The following is a 19488-nucleotide window of genomic DNA, read 5'->3' as shown; positions in this document are numbered from 1 at the left end:
CCTTGGTCAGTAAGTATAGTTTTTCCCATAGGGGAAGTATAAGTCTGGATGATTCTTTTAGTAAAAACAAAACAAAAACATTTGATACAATATATGTCACTCAGGAAAAATTATTCTAAAAAAATCCATGTTGTCTCATTACGTTAATGGGATTTTCCAAATATTTCTGATCCATGATGGAAATAAATTTGGGAAGCTAAAAAAACAACAAAGGGAAAAACTGTGGGATATAAGAGAGAGAAGAAAGTTTAATAAAGTGAGTTGCTGAAATCGAATACAGAAGTTAAGGTCAAAGAAATGGAAATTCTAGGAAATGAATAGAAAGAGAAGGCTCTACTTCCACAGTCTGAAGATCATCACAGAATCTGATTCTGAGCCTTTTTTTCCTGAATCTAAAGAAACACTTTATTCGTATCTTTCAAGCAATTTGTAACATGAGTGAATAGCTCAAATTCTCTTATTTGCAAAGCTATATCTATAATCATAAATGGATTTGAGCATTGCTGATAAATTATTTTCATATGGAAAATATCAGTTTAAGAAGACATACTAGTATGCTGGTAATTAAGTCAAAATGCATTAAATCATGGCATTTCCATTAATACAGATCTCACCCTGTTTTTAAACTAATAATAACTTAATAATCTGTGCAATGACATCCACTATCTAGGTGTGCACATTTTCAACCTGTTTATACATCATTTTAAATCATTGTAAATGCAGATTACTGGGCCCTTCTGGAGGGGACTCAGAAGCTGCATTTTATTTTTAAAAAAATCTTTATTGTTGAATGTATTAGATATGTCCCCCCTTTTCACCCATTGACCCCTTCTAGCCCACCCCCAACCCCTGCTCCAGGCCTTTACTACCTTACTGTCTGTGTCCAGGGGTTATGCATATGAGTTCTTTGGTTGATCTCTTCCCACCCACTCATCCACCCTGCCCTCTCTCTGAGATTCGACAGTCTGTTCCATGCTTCTGTGTCTGACTCTGAGACTTTGACCTCTGCCATCGGGAGTACGTCTTCAGTCTTAGGACAACTGGCCTGTTTGCAGTTTCCTTCACAAAGAATGTCTTCAGAGCCTGTTTGATGTCCTTGTTCCTGAGACTGTAGATGAACGGGTTCAGCATGGGTGTGACCACGGTGTACATCACTGAGGCTATTTCACTTGAATGTGAGCTCTGGATAGCAGCAGAGCTGAGGTACACGCCGAGAGTTGTACAATAAAATAAGGAGACAACCGAGAGGTGAGACGCACAGGTAGAAAATGCTTTGTACTTCCCCTGAGCTGATGACATTCCACGTATGCAGGACACTATCTTAGAATATGAGTAAAGGATCCCCGCAAAAGGACCACCACCCAGCAGGACAGCTGCAAAATACATCACCATGTTATTAAGAAAGGTGTCAGAACAGGCAAGTTGGATCATCTGGTTGAGTTCACAGATAAAGTGGGGGATTTCCAAGTTTTCACAGAAGGACAGCCTCAATGCCATTAAGCATTGTAACAAGGAATTCAGGACACTCATGATCCAGCACGCCAGAACCAGCAGTCCACAGAGCCGGGGGTTCATGATGACCATGTAGTGCAGGGGGTGGCAGATGGCCACAAACCGGTCATAGGCCATCACTGTCAGGAGAAAGACATCCAACACTGAAAAGAGTATAAGAAAATAAATCTGTGTGATGCATCCTGCATAGGTGATGGCTTTCCTCTGTGTTTGGATGTTGACCAGCATCTTTGGGATGGTGGTGGTGGTGAAACAGATGTCTACCAAGGACAGGTTGGAGAGGAAGAAGTACATGGGCGTGTGGAGGTGGGAGTCCGAGCTGATGGCCAGAATGATGAGCAGGTTTCCCAACACAGTGATCAGGTACATGGAGAGGAAAAGCCCAAATATGAGTGGCTGCAGTTCTGGGTCCTCTGAAAATCCCAGGAGAATAAATTCTGAAATTTGTGTACCATTCCCTGGTTGCATATGGTGGAGGTGGCTTCTAGGAAAGAGGGAAATAATATGACTAATTCACAAAAACTTGTATTACATATTTGAAATGCTAACATTTATATTTGTAGAGAAAGAATTAATTTTAATATATTGTGTATGAATCTGGTCCCCTTTTGGGAAAGCCCCTGTGCCACCTGTGATATGAAGCTTTTGTATCATTTTTCCTTAAGGTATTATGTATTCTACATAATACATAATACATAGACATTTTTCATGTATTTTGGGAATATATATTGAATGCTGACCATGTTTTTGGCACTGTCCAGGCTGTAAGTATAGGGTGCTGAAGAACAAAGTTTTCTACAATTCAATAATAAAGATGATCCCTGGCTGTGGGTTAGGGTGGGTGTGGAAGGCAGCCAGTTGGTGTGCCTCTCTCACATGGATGTTTCTGTCTCCCTCCTCTATCTCAAAATCAGTGGAAAAAATATCCTCATGTGAGGATTAGCTATATATATGACATTTCAGATGGTGACAGGTGTTATGAAGAAAAGGAGAACAGGTATAAAGAAATGAACAGGGTGTTTTATTTTTCATGGGTATTTAGGCAAGACCTACAAACAAGATGTCATTTGTAAAGAGACCTCAAGTAAGAGGGGGAGATGCAAGGTTCTGTGGGAGAGTGGGTGCTGGGCAGAGGGAATGGCCAGGGTAAAGGTCCTGAGGAAGATGTTTGTTTTCACGTTCAGCCAAAAAAGGAAACCAGTGTTGGAGGTGCATGAGCCTGAGGAAGAGGATCAGAAACGGTGTCAGACAAGTTGGGGCCTCTCTGGTAGTGTTGAAACCTCAGGCACAGGGACTTCCTCATTCACACTGTCTCTTGCAGTTTGCTGCAAACGTGCCCCATGGATGGGAACAGATCCCCTCCTCAGTACCTTCTCTTAATCGAGTTCTGGCTTCTGTATTGTTAGAGTTACCTCAGAACATATGATCCCTAGTTCTCCTGTGTTGAGGACTGAAAACACACACACACACACACACACACACACACACACACACACACACACACTATAACATGGTTATATTATTTCCATGCCTTTCTCAGACTGATTTGACAAGGTGTGGCTATAACCCAAGTTGGCCAGATCATTCACGTGTATACTGTAGAAATGGGTTCTAGCAAGTCCAATTCGTATCCCTCCCACAGACAAATAAACTTGGGCTCCATATTGAGATGGCCATTTTTCTGCTGTGTATTTAAACAAACATTTAAAAAATTTGTTTATATCCTGACTATTGTAAATAATGCTGCAATGAACATAGGGTGGCCATATCTTTTTGAATTAGTGATTTTGTTTTTTTCAGATAAATACCAGAAGTAGCATTGCTGGGAGTCCACTGATAAATGAATGGATAATGAATGTACACACATACACACACGCGTGCGCGCGCCCCAACACACACACGCACACACACACACACAGTAGGGCAAAAGTAGATTTACAGTTGTTCACATAGAAAATAATACAATAATTAAAAAGTAATAATACAAAAATAAACTCTGTGTTCTGTGTACTCACAACTATAAACCCACTTTTGCTCTACCCTGTATATACACTATAAAATATTACTCAGCAATAAAAAGAATGAAACCTTGCTACTTGCAACAACATGGGACAGGCCTAGGGAGCATTATGCTAAGTGAAATAAGTCAGGCAGATGGACAAATATCATATAATTTCACTTACATGTAGAATCTTAAACAAAACGAAATAAACAAACAACCTAAATAGAACAAAAGCAAACACATAGATACACAGAACAAACAGATGGGGGTGAGGGAATGGGTGATAAAGGATGTGAAGGAATGAGTGGAAAAGGTGAAGGGGAATATGAGGTACAAACTTGGAGTTATAAAATAAATAAATCATGTATAAGTAGTGTAAAGCACAAGGAATATAGTCAATAGTATTTTAACAACTTTGCACAGTGACAGATGGGTACTAGACTTATTGTGGTGACCACATTGTAAGTATATAAATGTTGAATCACTATGTTGTACCTCTGAAGTTAATATAATATTGTGTGCTAAGCATACTTTAATAAAGAATAATCCATAAAATAATAGTTGTAATTGTATAAAAATTCTGTTGAATAAACAGAGTGAGAGAAAAAAGAGTGAAGTGAAATGAGGAGTTAAAAATGATCTAATAAGCTCAGGTGTGAGGGAGAAAAATCTTCCTTGGTTCCACCAGCATTTGGACCCTAAACACATTCCCCGGATGCCCAGCAAAATAATAAGAGAACAGAAGAATCTTGTCTAAGAGACAAAAGAGGTGATATATTTATGGTGTCACTTTACATATTGTATACCCAAAGCAAAGGGATAAACCGACACTTGATATTTTAAATATCAAGCACTGAAGACTTGTTTTTTCTGGAGCGATTTCATAATTATTTGACCAGTTCATTTTTATATGGTCTGAGGGAGGATGAGCTCCTTTCTTCCTTTTCTGAAGTGGCACCTTTTCTATTATTTCTTGGGCTTTGGGTTTTGATCTCTTTTGTGACAAACCCAGTGGGCACCCTCTGGTCCTGGTTCAGGTCTTCATCCAACATGCAAAACCTCCCCAGACCATGCTTTACACATCCTGCCCACACCATGACAATTTTTACACTGAATAGCTTTCTTCATATCATTCATCCTGAGGAAATTATTTTAAGCACACATTTATTTCATTGTTCTCTGCCCTCACTGTTTCACTGCATGATCAAAAGAGAAGCATAACCAATGGACACAGACACTATGGGGGTGAGGGCATGTGCTGGGTCGGTAGGGGAGGCTGGGGAGGTCAACAGGGGAAAAGGAGACATATGCTCTGCTATTTGTAATACTTTAAACAATTAAAAAAAAAAAAGAGCAGGGGCCAGAACCGGTTTGGCTCAGTGGATAGAGCGTCGGCCTGCAGACCAAGGGGTCCCGGGTTCGATTCCGGTCAAGGGCATGTACCTTGGTTGCGGGCACATCCCCAGTGGGGGGCGTGCAGGAGGCAGCTGATCCATGTTTCTCTCTCATGGATGTTTCTGGCTCTCAATCCCTCTACCTTCCTCTCTGTAAGAAATCAATAAAATATATTTAAAAAAAAAAGAGCAGGGACTTCACCTGCTTTGTTCACATTTTGAGTTTTTCACAAAGGTATATGCATATATACACACTTACATAGAAACAAAACATGGAAGGAAAGAAGGGATAATAAATCAGGTTGAAATGAGTAGTTTCAAAACAAACATAATAAACATAATTGAATGAAGAATCAAATATTAACTGAAAGAAGACATAATTTAATGATATCAATATGGGTTAATAATTAAATTGTAAATTTAGAGGAATCCTATATAATAAAACCCTAATATGCAAATCGAACAAACAGCTGAATGACTGGCAGAATGACTGGTTGCTATGACATGCAATGACCACCTGTGGAAGACACAGGAGCTGCCCCCAGCCCTCAGGCCCTGACCAGCAGTGGTGGCAGGGGCAAGTGAGTGGGTGGCACTAGGCAAGCCAAGGCAGGTGCCAGCGGGGGACCCTGGTCACCCTGCCCAGTCACCCCACAGATCAGCCCTGATCACCAACCAGGCCTAGGGACCCTACCCGTGCATGAATTTCATGCACCAGGACTTTAGTATAATACATAATGTTCCTAGAATGATCTGACACACAGTAGATGCTCAGTTACTATACATTTAATGATTCCGGAATTAGGTCTCAATGTATATGAACATTTACTATATGGCAAAGCTTGTCTTTCTTTTTTTTTTTTTTTAATATATTTTATTGATCTTTTACAGAGAGGAAGGGAGAGATATAGAGAGTTAGAAACATCGATGAGAGAGAAACATCGATCAGCTGCCTCCTGCACATCTCCTACTGGGGATGTGCCTGCAACCTAGGTACATGCCCTTGACCGGAATCGAACCTGGGACCTCTCAGTCCACAGGCCGACGCTCTATCCACTGAGCCAAACTGGTTTTGGCCAAAGCTTGTCTTTCAATTTAATATTTAGTATTCCTCTTTGAGTTTTAAATAGTTTTTCTCATGTGAATACCCAGCATGAGAGAAGATGCTGCAATGCACGTCTCACCAACTGCTGTTGCAAGGGACCATCTCCCTGCACTGGTCAGGGTCTTTTCAATAAATACAAAACATGTTCAAACACACCTCATCTTTTTTTTTAAATATATTTAATGATTTTTTACAGATAGGAAGGGAGAGGGATAGAGAGTTAGAAACATTGATGAGAGAGAAACATTGATTAGCTGCCTCTTGCACACCCCCTACTGGGAATGTGCCCACAACCAGGGTACATGCCCTTGACAGGAAACTGGGACCCTTGAGTCCGCAGGCTGACGCTCTATCCACTGAGCCAAACTGGTTAGGGCAACACACCTCATCTTGGAAATTTAATAAAAACACTCTCACTTCACAGCACTGTGCTCCAAACCTAATCTCTATTTCTTTCTCCCAGAACAGTAGAGCTCCTCAGAGTTCTGTTTTCATTTTACTGCAATCATTTTATGCATCTCACTCATTCTACAGTGTCATCCCACTGGACTCCCATTCCCACCACCTAATTGTCAGCTATGGGCCCTGTATTGCAGATTCAAAGAGAAACATCCTTATTAACATATTAAGTAAATTAACAGATCCAGAGACAGAGAAACAGCGATCAGACTGTCAATTCCAGAGGGAAAGTAGGGGAGGTTGGGGCTAAGGGGGAGAGATGAACCAAAGGACTTGTATGCATACATATAAGCCAAACCAATGGACACAGACAACAGGGGGATGAGAGCATGAGTGGGGCCGGGGGGAGAGGTTGGGGGTTAATGGGGGGATGAGGACACATTTGTAATACCTTAACCAATAAAGAAATTAAAGTTAAAAAAGAACAAAAGCTTCCAGAAAAAAAAATAAAAAAATAAAAAAATCTTATAATAATATAAAACAATAAAAAAAGAATAAATTAGTTACTTAACCAAGCGTACAAACAGAGATACCTGGTCTCTGGGCTGGGCTGATTAGGGTCACAGTGACTCAGGTAAAAGTTACGAGGTTCCATCCGGTCTGAATCTTTCCTGGTGTACCTAATGGGCTCTCAGACTCACCTGGATGGGGTCTCTAAGAGGAAGCGTCTGTGTGGAAGTCTGAATTGCTCCCTGGATGGTTGATGATGAGACTGAGGTTCTGTCCCCACACAAGTCAGTAGGAAGGAGTGAAGCATCAGTGCCTGAATCAGCTTAGCAGTCAAAAGCAACAGCCATGTGCTGTCCCCCAGCGTTGTACAAGCTGAGGACTGCACAGGGGAGATCTTTACAGCTCTATCTATACCTGCTCATCAGGCACATTTCCCTTGTGTTATTCCAACTTCTAAGCACATGATTTCCCTGTGGGCCTGTGGAATAAACAGAAAGGAAATTTTTCCTAATGATTCTCTGATCCTAAGGGACCAGGTTAGAAGTCAAGTAAATTTAGTTTTTATTTTCCCTTGTCCTTGATTTTCTTGCTTTCCATAGATCTGACCTCCTACTCTGAGTTACCCCAACGCTGAGTTAACATTTTCCCCAATGTCTGAGGCCAAGAAACCTGTCAGGACCAAGTCCCTTTGATCCTCCAGCACTGATCTGTTGAGAAGACACAACCCTGATGTCTCCAGAGAATTGCTATCTTCCTTTCCAACAAGGGGAGAGCTGTGTTTTTTGCTAGACAATTGCAATTCTGACTCCACAGTCTTTGGCTTCAGGACACATTTGTCAAAAATGATGAAAGATTTTGTACTTATTTCACAAGTTAAGAGCTGTCATTAAGTCCCTCATTATAAAATATACTAGAGGCCAAGTGCACGGATTCGTGCACGCTGGGGGGACTGGTGGGGGGGGGGCGGGGTGTCTATCAGCTTGGACTGGGCCCTCTCACAATCCAGAACCCTCTGGGGGATGTCCTACTGCCGGTTTAGGCCTGATCCCCCTGCCCTGCAGGGATCGGACCTAAACCAGCAGTCGGACATCCCCTGAGGGATGTAGCAGTGTGCCAAGTGGCAGGCAGCCAGGGAGGACCCCTAACCAGCGCAATGCCACTCATGCTCATCCTGGCCCCCTGTGCCTGCCACTGCTGCTAGGAGTTGGGAGAGGCTAGCCAGCTGTGAGCCTGGCTTCTGGCTAAGCGGCACTCCCCTGTGGGAGCACATTGACCACCAGGGGGCAGCTTCTGTGTTGAGCGTCTGCCCCTTGTGTTCAGTGTACATCATAGTGACTGGTGGACTGGTCATAACGGTTACTTAGGCTTTTATGTATATATAGATGTTAATTATGAGATATATGTAGATATTCTGTGCCACATAACCTGTGCTTAGCATCTTATAAGCATCATTTTATTTAATTTTTGAAAAATCCACTCTATAAGATAGTTCTATTAAGAACTCTATCCCCCTTTGCAGAAATAGGGCTTGAAGGGGTTTAGTGATCTGCTCGAAGTTACTAGATGAGGAAGGATGAGCCTCGATTGGAATCTGTCACGTTGCTTTCAGTTTTCAAACGCTGGGCCAGTGATTCTCAACCTGAGATGATTTTGCCCAAGGGGATATTTGTCAGTGTCTGGAGGGAGGCCACTGAACACCTCTAATGGCCAACACAAATGTTATATTGGAAATTCAGTGAGCTAAACAGAAGTTGCCATAATCAGAGAACTGAACTTGGAATCTTTATTTGAAAAGCTGGTGGACTTGGGTCTCTCAAATTCTCATGGCCCTGAATGAACTTAGGGGTTAGCTTATAAAAGCAAAAAACCCCATGTGCTGGGAAGGGGGCAGTGTGCTTAGCGGATATCTTGCAGAAAGCTTGTAGCCTTGAGCACAGCTCAGATAATGAGAAGACACCTGGTATGGGAGGAACCAAGGACTGACCAGATCCCATCACCGGCACAGCGGCTTGCAGGACCAGATAATTAAGAGGCTAACAAGAATGTGCATTAGGTTACTGGCACAGAATCAGACTGCTAGTCCCTCCCCCCAAATGTCTTATTTTCCCCATTATTCGAACAAGTGTGCTTACAGAAGCTAGAAATAGTAGTTACTTCTATCAGAGAGGCTATCTGGCTTAGTTACTTCCTGGAGTTAATAGAACAAAGGACCATGTGTGTTTTGTGGAAAATTTTAAATGGCAGTTCTTACAAAATGGAGGTTGCAGGAACAAGATGGAGTGCCTATGGTTCAGATGGAGGGCGAGGGACAGGATGGAGTCAGTCCTTTCAAGGCCCATTGTTCACAAATACTAGTAGTTATCCTGCCTCAATTGTCAAGTGAAAGGTGAAAACCTAGTGAGTCCAGCACTTCCAAAACTTCAATGTGCATATGAATCACTCAGGATTCTAGTTCCTTTGCAGATCTGGGTGGGCCCAGAGATTCTGAAAATCAATGTCTCCCAGGAGGTGTTGATACTGCTGGTCGTGGTCTGAGGACCACTCTGTGACCACCAAGGTTGTGGCTCTGTGTCAGAGTCAAGTTGTAGGTAGTTTTAGGTCTTCTGAACCAAAATTTTATTTCTGTGTAGTTAAAAAAATGCTTTTATTGATTTTTAGAAGGAGGTGAAGGGAGAAGGATAGAGAGATAGAAACATTGATGGGAGACAAACATTATTGATCAGCTGCCTCCTGCATGCACTCACTGGGGATGGAGCCTATAACCCGAGCATGTGCCCTGACCAGGAATCGAACCATGACCTCTTGGTTCCTGGGTCGATGCTCAACCACTGAGAAACACTGGCTGGGCTATTTCTAGGTAATTTGAATGAATAGTATATTTACTTATTCCAGAAACTGTTGTAAATTCTGTGTTTGGTTCTTTTATATAAAGGTTCTTGAACAACATCAAATAAGCTTTTGAGAAAGGTTTTGTCCATTTTAAATATAAAGGCCTTAGAGTGACATCCAACAATGTATTTTTGAAAAAGACTGTAGCAGATAAATAGCAGCCTCCAAAATATGCCTGCACCCAATCCCAGAAACTGAATATATTATTTTTATACTAAAGGGGGGGGGGGATTAAGGTGTAGATGCAATATTTTGCTAATCAGCTGACTTTTACAAAATGTTTATATCTTTAATGTCCACATTTAATCCCTGCAGAGAGAACAACAATAGTACAATGATCTCCCCTTTAGATTAGAAGTTGGAACATAATTATGCAGATGGGACTAATGTAATCACCATGGTCCTAGAATGCAGAAGAAAAAGGAAAAATGATTGGAATCAGAGGGATTTTGGGAGATGGTCTGCACTGCTGTCTGTGGAGATGGAGAAGGGGCCATGAGCCAAGGAATGCTTGTGGCCTTGAGAACCTGGGAAAGAAGAGGAAACGGATTCTCTCCTGGAGCCTGCAGAGGGAACTGGCCCTGCAGAGAATTTGGTTTTAGTCCATTGATAGTAGTTTCAGACTTCTGACCTCCAAAACAATTAAGAGCATAAATGTGTTGCTTTTATGCCACCAAGTTCAGTTCAACAGCCACAGGAATGTAACACAGACATTTATCCAAATTTTTTATTTAAAAAATATATTTTTACTGATTTCAGAAAGGAGAGGGAGAGAGAGAGAGAAACATCAATGATGAGAGAGAATCATTGATTGACTGCCTCATGCATGCCCCACACTGGGGATCAAGTCTGCAACCTGGGCATGTGCCCTGATTGGGAATTGAACCTTGACCTCCTGGTTCATAGTGATTTGGAATTTTTGGACTGGAACCCAGATTCGTTGTCCGCTGGAATTGAAGAATGAATCCACAGACAGAAAGTGGTATAGCAAAGGTGGGAATTTATTGAAGAATAAGTACAGACTCCCACATGGGGAGAGGGAAAGGGTCCCACAGAATGGACTCTCATGTAGGGAGGGGGAAAGGGTCCCACTGAGTTCCTTTCCCCTATGGCTTATAAAGGCTGCAGACCCTGGTGCCTTGATATCCCCTCTGATTGGTCATCACTATTCCCTTAGACTGGTTACTATACTAACTCCTGGACTCAAAGGTTGAGTCTCACATGGGACATGTGAGGTTCTCCCCCACCTCCTTTCCTATTGTTTTCTTATTCCCTTTGGGCTTTCTTCTTCTGAATGAATGAAGGGCTTCCTTCTCTTTGTTTTGTAAATATAGACCTTTTGCTGTTCCCAGCTCCGCATTCTGTGGAAATGTACTTGTTGAAGCTTTCCAGCTCCCCCATTCTATGGAAATATACCTTCTGCTGCTCTGCAGCCCTGTGCTTCCTCCATGGTACCGCTAATTTCTGAAATTTCTAATATTTCCTAAACATGTCCTATTTTATCCCCCAAATTACTGTTTCTATAGGTCCACCCTCAACCACTGAGCCACGCCGGCCAAGCCAAACTTTTTTTTTTCTGGAGGAAACAGAATATTAGCTTTTCAATTCAGTTAGCTTCCCTTGCTAAGGATATTTATGTTAAAATCTAAACTTAAGTAGGAGTAAAATATCTAAAGTCAATTTGGAGATTATGCCCCATTAGCTGGTACAGTGAATTCCCTATAGTGTCTTTGTGCCTGAATTTCTACATTCCTTTATTTCACTTCAATTCAACCATTTATCCTTTTAATTTCTATTCAACCTAAATTTCTCACAAATTTTCTTTCAACATAAAATATGGGATTATGAACGAGTCTTTGTATATGTGGGTGTGAATGCGCTTATTTTAATTATCTACAAATGCACACATGTATACACATAGATATACTTCTTACTTGTAAGAGAGTTCATGGACTTAACAGGTACTTCCAAACATTTCATTTATTTCTAACAACATTCATCTGAATTAGGTTTATTATCCCACTACCATCACAAATAAGGTAAAGAGGCTCAGGGTGATTCATTGTTTGCAGTTATATAACAAAGCAATGAAAGCTTTTGTGTACTTTGTTGGAATTATACAGACACAGACCCATGCAGTATGCATATGCATTCTTAATTTTTGCATGGCTCTTTTAATTCAGCAAATTTCGCACATTTAAAAAAATACTTAAATCTTTATTGTTCAGATTATTACAGTTGTTTTTCTTTTTCCCCCCCATAGTTCCCCTCCACCGTGTTCCCACCCCGCCCACTGCCCTCACCCCCCATCACTGTCCTCATCCATAGGTGCACGATTTTTGTCCAGTCTCTTCCCACATCAAGAATGGTTAGTCCACTCCCTTTCTATGCCCCTGATTCTATTATAATCACCAGTTTATTTTGTTCATCAGATTATTTATTCACTTGATTTTTAGATTCACTTGTTGATAGATGTGTATTTGTTGTTCATAATTTGTATCTTTACCTTTTTCTTCTTCTTTCTCTTCTTAAAGGATACCTTTCAGCATTTCATATAATACTGGTTTGGTGGTGATGAACTCCTTTAGCTTTTCCTTATCTGTGAAGCTCTTTATCTGACCTTCAATTCTGAATGATAGCTTTGCTGGATAAAGTAATCTTGGTTGTAGGTTCTTGGTATTCATCACTTTGTATATTTCTTGCCACTCCCTTCTGGCCTGCAAAGTTTCTGTTGAGAAATCAGCTGACAGTCATATGGCTACTCCCCTGTATGTAACTGAGTTTCTTTCTCTTGCTGCTTTTAAGATTCTCTCTTTGTCTTTTGCTGTTGGCATTTTAATTATGATGTGTCTTGGTGTGGTCCTCTTTGGATTCCTTTTGTTTGTGGTTCTCTGCGCTTCCTGGACTTGTAAGTCTATTTCTTTCACCAGGCAGGGGAAGTTTTCTGTCATTACTTCTTCAAATAGGTTTTCAATATCTTGCTCTCTCTCTTCTTCTGGCACCCCTATAATTTGGATGTTGGTTCGCTTGAAGTTGTCCCAGAGGCTCCTTACACTATCTTCATATTTTTGGATTCTTTTTTCTTTTTGCTTTCCTGGTTGGGTGTTTTTTACTTCTTCGTATTTTAAATCGTTGACTTGATTCTTGGGATCCTCCAGTCTGCTGTTGGATCTCTGTATAATATTGTTTATTTCAGTCAGTGTATGCTTAATTTCTAGTTGGTCCTTTTTCATAACCTCAAGGGTCTCACTAGATTTATTGAGGCTCTCACTAAATTTATCAGTGGTTTCTAGAAAATTATTGAAAAACCTTATAAGCTTGGTTCTGAACTCTATAGCTAGCAGTTTGCTTTCCTTCATTTCTGTCATTTGTGGTGACCTGTTTCTTTTTCTCCACATTTTGGCTGCTTCCCTGTGTTGATAGGGTGGCTTTCTGTGTTAGGTGTCCTATAGGGCCCAGTAGCTCAGCCTTCCCAATTACCTGAGGTGGATACTCTTGGTGCACCCCTTTGTAGGCTGTGTGCACAGTCTTGTTGTAGTTAAGCCATGATTGTTGTAGGTATCAATGGGAAGAATTGATCTCCAGGCCAATTGGCTGTGAGAATCAGCTGTGTCTACGGTGGGAGAACTTCTGTGCTGGAGCCACCCTTATGGGGCAAGACTTGCTTCAGTGGGGCTTTGGTGCTCACTGAGTCTGCCCCCTGAGTGTGTCCCTCATGGATCTGAGGAGTTGTAATCTGGATAGTTGCACTCTGACCACTGGATACACTGGCACTTGGATCTCTAAGGAGGTGCTAATTTGGCCTTTGCCTGAGGCTACCCAGCAGGAGCTACAGAAAGATCTGCAGATTCCTTTTCTTTGTTTGGGGTTTGGAGGTGCCCAGATGAGGCCCAGCTGTGAAGCAATGCAAGCTGCTGTGGGGCCTTGGGCCTTCTTTTGGATGTTCTGGGTCTCTCTGACCCAGCTGCAGTTTGTTAGGTAAGTTTAGATTGCAAAGGGCCAGGTCATTCATATGCAAAAGCCTCTGAGCACATCTTGGGTGGGGCGGGGTCTCAGGGAATCAACAGGGCAGAGTAGACAGCTATGGCTGATCCTCAGTCCTGCCCTAAGAGGCCTCGGGTCTCAGTGTCCGGCGGTAATCGCTGCAATCACCTCTGAGAGAAAGCTGCCCTCGAGTTCCGCCCGCTGCCAGACAGTCCAGTTTCTCCCCATGTGAGTCTGGGTCCCCAGAGCATTGGCTGGAACTGGAGTTCAGACTGGGAGCGTGTGTCTCACTCTTGATTAAAAAAGACAACCGTGTCCCCAGTTGCCAGCACTTTCCATGCACACCTCCGTACCTCTGCACTTTTCTTCTGCAGCTCCTCTGAATCTCAGTGTGCTTTTCTCTTTCCTTCTAGTTGTAGAATTTCCACTCAGCCAGCCTTCCTGTGGTTCTGGATGATGTCCGTTTGTCTTTTAGTTGTATTTTTGAAGTGGTTGTGTGAGGCAGCAATTTTAGATGTTTACCTATGCCGCCACCTTGGTTTCTCCATGATGAATTTTGTTAAGTCTTGAAGGAGTAGCCTGTCAGATGAAAGTAGTAGCTCGTGCATATCTCTGAAGTTCATGAAACATAAACCTGATGTAAAATCTCTGTCATCAGTGATGCAGCAGAAAAAGTCCCACTGATAATATCAAAAGAAGTCATAAAGTTTTGTCAGACTATCAATATACATGTATACATTAAAAAATAAATGTGTTTTTCATCATCATATACTGTGTTTTTGTTGCTCGAATGAATTTTATTATTTCTTCAAGCTTCCTCACATACATACACCTTAAGAGATATCAAGTAGGCATAACATGTTCTCAAAAAATTAGGGTTGGCACACAGAAGAATTTTGAGTCAGAGATTTTGCTGGTTTTGGCACACACTCACAAAAGGTTGCCCACCCCTGCCCTAGTGAAGGCCAGGAGTCAGTGTTCCTTTGTTCCCATGCCGAGAATTGAGTATCTATCGGAGTCTCTGTTGCTTGGTGTGGCCTAGCGCAGAGAATCAGGGTCCCTGTGTGCGCACGCGTCGGGAATTGGAGTCGCTGGCTCTTGGTGTGCATGCACTGGGAATCAGGGATCCTGTGCACAAGTGATCAGAAACAGAGTCAAGTCACTGGTGCTCAGTGCTGCCTCTTGCACAGAGAGTCAGGGTCCCTGGTCTGCTTAGGGGACCAGGTTGCAGAGTTGCCCTGTGTCAGCGGGAGGTCTACTCTTGCACTGCTGGAAACCAACTTCCGTGTGCGGTAGCCCAGATAAAGTCAGGCGGCACAGCCTCCCTGTGTCGATGTGGGGGATCGTGCAGGTGCATGCTGCAGGAAGCAGACTTCTTGTGACCATGTGCCCAGGCTCAAATTCAGGTAGTGCAGCATCCCTGTGTGGGTGTGGGGTATGGCTGCGCAGGTTCGCACTGAGGGAAGCAGACTCCCTGTGTCTGCGTGCCCAGGCTCAAATTCAGGTAGCACACCTTCCCTGTATAAGAAGGATGCCTGCTTGCACAGAGTGGATCTAGCAGTTCCTATGCCACTGCCTGGTATGACAGCCCCCTGGAAGACCTGCAGAATTTAACTCTCTCTCTCTCTCTCTCTCTCTCTCTCTCTCTCTCTCCATACATGTCTACACACATCTCTTTTGATCCCTCACTCTCTCACACATTCTCCCTCCCCACCTTCTTGCTGGTCATCATCTTTCTCCCATTTTTATTCTTTATGCTGGTGTTCCTTCTTCCCTTCCTATTTCTTCTTTTTACAGCAAACCCTTTAGCATTTCTTGCATTGCTGGTTTGGTGGTAATAAACTCCCCAAGTCCTTTCTTGTCTGTGAAGCTCCTGATTTCACCCTCAACTTTGATTGATAGCCTTGCTGGATACAGTATTCTTGGATTCAGGCCCTTGCTTTGTATATTTCATTCCATTATCTTCTGTCCTGATGTGTTTCTATTGATAAATCAGTCAATAGTCTGATGGGAGACCCTTGTAGGTAACTCTCTGTCTCTCTCTGGCAGCCTTTAAGATTCTTACTTTGTCACTGGTGTTTGCTAATTTAATTATAATGTGCCCTGGCATCTATCTTTTGCGGTTCATCTTGTTAGGGACTCTGTGAGCTTCTTGGACTTGTGTGAGTTTTTTCTTCCAAAATCAGGGAAGTTTTCTGCCATTATTTCTTCAAATAGGCTTTCTATTCCTTGCTCAGTTTCCTCTCCTTCTGGCACCCATATTCTGTTGATGTTGTTTCGTTTTGTGTGGTCCCAAAATTCCCTTAGGCCAGTGGTCGGCAAACAGCGGCTCGCAAGCCACATGCGGCTCTTTGGCACCTTGAGTGTGGCTCTTCCTAAGCCTTAGGAGTACCCTATTTAAGTTCATAACTATGTACCTACCTATATAGTTTAAGTTTAAAAAATTTGGCTCTCAAAAGAAATTTCAATCATTGTATTGTTGATATTTGGCTCTGTTGACAAATGAGTTTGCTGACCACTGCCTTAGGCTCTCCTCCTGTTTTTTAAGTTTTTATTCTAGATGCTGCTCTGCTTGGATATTTTTTCCTACCTTGTCTTCTAGCTCACTGATGTGGTCCTCTGCTTCTTCTAGTCTACTGTTGATGTTTTCTATTGACTTCTTTATTACAGTGATGTCATTTTTCATTTCTTGGTTCTTCTTCATTTCCTCTTGGTTCTTACACATATTGTTGAATTTGTCTTCCAACATTTTCAGCGACCTTATGACCATTTCTCTGAATTCTTTGACATATTGCTTGCCTCCATTTCTTTTACTTCTTTTCTGGTGATGCCTCTTTTCCTTTCGTATGTGGGCTGTTTCTTTGTCTCCCCATGATCTCTCCTCTCTCGGTGTCTGGTTATGTAGCTCTCTCTCTCCTGCATTGACTCTCTCTAAGCCATCGATCTCTGACCTATACAGCCATGGATTGCCTCACCAGCTGTTTTTAATTCGCCAATTCCAGGTGGATGTAATTCAATTCAGCTGTTCCTTTTCTCTGCTCTGTGAGAAGGCGCAGGGCTCGTCTGCATATTTGGCACCACTTTGTATCCCCCTGGAAAAAATTTTTAGGTGCCCACGGTTGGAGAGGCTGGAGTCTCAGTGTTCGTGGGTTCATAGCTGAGTCAGAAAGTCCTTGGGTATTGTGGATGTAGGGTCCTGGGACATATCTGAGGTCTTCCTGGTTGAAGGTAAGGCTAGGCTTCCCATCACAGCTGCTCTCCCCTTCAAGATGGCATGGTCTCTGTGGCAGAGCCGGCCGCTCTGGGAGAGATTTCAGCAGTAGTAGAGGCTGCCCAGGCAAGTGAGCCTGGTTCACCAGTCCCCAACAGTCCTATGGAATACAACTGTCCCTCACTCACAAATACAGGCACTCCCCTCACGTCCATGCACTCTCCTTTCGCTCTCTCACTCACTCACTCTCTTGCAGCCTGCTGTCCTGTCAGCAGCCACCTTGGATATCTGGATGATTCTTTTAGTAAAAAAACCCCACAAACAACATTTGGTACAATATTTGTCACTCTAGAAAAATTATTCTAAAAAACAAATGTTTTCTCATTATGTAAATGGCCATGTTAGAAATAAATTTGGGAGGCTAAAAAAACAACAAAGGGGAAAACTGTGGGATATAAGAGAAAGAAGAAAGTTTAATAAAGTGAGTTACTAAAATTGAATACAGAAGTTAAGGTCAAAGAAATGGAAATCCTAGGAAATAAATAGAAAGAGAAGGCTCTAGTTCCACAATGTGAAGATAATCACAGTATCTGATTCTGAGCCTTTATTTTTTTTAAAGGGTCCAAAGAAACACTTTATTCCTATCTTTCATGCAATTTGTAACAAGAGTGAATAGCTCAAATTATCTTATTTACAAAGCTATATCTATAATCATAAATGGATTTGAGCATTGCTGATAAACTTAAATATTTTCATGTGAGAAATATCAGTTAAAGAAGAAATTTGCTGGTAATTAAGTTAATGTGTATTAAATCATAGTATTTCCATTAATACAGATCTCACCCTGTTTTTAAACTAATAATAACTTAATAATCTGTGTAATGATATCTACTATCTACGTGTGCTCATTTTCAACTAGTTTATAAATCATTTTTAACAATTGTAAATGCCCACTGCTGGGCCCTTCTGGAGTGGGACTCAGAAACTGCATTTTATTTTTAAAAAAATCCTTATTGTTGAATGTATTAGCTATGTCCCCTTATTTTTCCCATTGACCCCTTCTAGCCCATCCCCGAGCCCTGCCCCAGGGCTTCACCACCTTACTGTCTGTGTCCAGGGGTTATGTATATGCATAAAAGTTCTTTGGTTGGTCTCTTCCCAACCACTCCCCTATGTCCCCCAGGGCCTTCCCTCTGAGATTCCACAGTCTATTCCATGCTTCTATGTCTGACTCTGAGACTTTGACCTCTGCCATCGGGAGTACGTCTTCAGTCCTAGGACAACTGGCCTGTTTGCAGTTTCCTTCACAAAGAATGTCTTCAGAGCCTGTTTGATGTCCTTGTTCCTGAGACTGTAGATGAAGGGGTTCAGCATAGGTGCGACCACAATGTACATCACTGAGGCTCTTTCAGTTGAATGTGAGCTCTGGATAGCAGCAGAGCTGAGGTACACGCCTAGCAGTGTACAATAAAATAAGAAGACAACCGATAGATGAGACGCACACGTAGAAAATGCTTTGTACTTCCCCTGAGCTGATGACATTCCACGTATGCAGGACACTATCTTAGAATATGAGTAAAGGATCCCGACGAAAGAACCAACCCCCACCAGGACAGCTGCAAAATACATCACCATGTTATTAAGAAAGGTGTCAGAACAGGAAAGTTGGATCATCTGGTTGAGTTCACAGATAAAGTGGGGGATTTCTAAGTTTGCACAGAAGGACAGCCTCAATGCCATTAAGCAATGTAAGAAGGAATTCAGGATACTCATGATCCAAGACATCAGAAGCAGCAGTCCACAGAGCTGGGGGTTCATGATGACCATGTAGTGCAGGGGGTGGCAGATGGCCACAAACCGGTCATAGGCCATCGCTGTCAGGAGAGAAATGTCCAACACCGAAAAGAGTATAAGAAAATAAATCTGTGTGATGCATCCTGCATAAGTGATGGCTTTCCTCTGTATCTGGATGTTGACCAGCATCTTTGGGATGGTGGTGGTGGTGAAACAGATGTCTACCAAGGACAGGTTGGCGAGGAAGAAGTACATGGGTGTGTGGAGGTGGGAGTCTGAGCTCACGGCCAGAATGATGAGCAGGTTTCCCAACACAGTGATCAGGTACATGGAGAGGAAAAGCCCAAATATGAGTGGCTGCAGTTCTGGGTCCTCTGAAAATCCCAGGAGAATAAATTCTGAAATTTGTGTACCATTTCCTGGTTGCATATGGTGGAGGTGGCTACTAGGAAAGAGGGAAATAATATGACTAATTCACAAAAACTTGTATTACATATTTGAAATGCTAACATTAATATTTGTAGAGAAAGAATTAATTTTAATATATTGTGCGTGAATCTGGTCCCCTTTTCGGACAGCCCCTGTGCCACCTGTTATATGAAGCTTTTGTATCAATTATCATTTTTCCTTATGGTATTCTGTATTCTACAGTTTTAATGAGAAAATTTTTCATGTATTTCAGGAATAT

General features: G+C 42.2%; 1 protein-coding gene and 1 pseudogene across 1 annotated transcript; both read right to left on the bottom strand.

Moving 5' to 3' along the window:
• Positions 1-1031: 1031 nt before the first annotated feature.
• Positions 1032-1980, bottom strand: LOC132234149 (olfactory receptor-like protein OLF4). The gene is given in 2 exon segments (XM_059695197.1): positions 1032-1061; positions 1063-1980. Coding segments are annotated over 2 exon segments (948 nt in total).
• Positions 1981-18280: 16300 nt separating this feature from the next.
• On the bottom strand, positions 18281-19229 carry LOC132234148 (olfactory receptor-like protein OLF4; annotated as a pseudogene).
• Between the last annotated feature and the right edge of the window lie 259 nt (positions 19230-19488).

The sequence above is a fragment of the Myotis daubentonii genome, chromosome 5, assembly GCF_963259705.1.
Source record: "Myotis daubentonii chromosome 5, mMyoDau2.1, whole genome shotgun sequence".
NCBI lineage: Eukaryota > Metazoa > Chordata > Mammalia > Chiroptera > Vespertilionidae > Myotis > Myotis daubentonii.
Note: the sequence above shows the minus strand (reverse complement) of the source record. Positions and strands in the feature narration are given on the sequence as shown.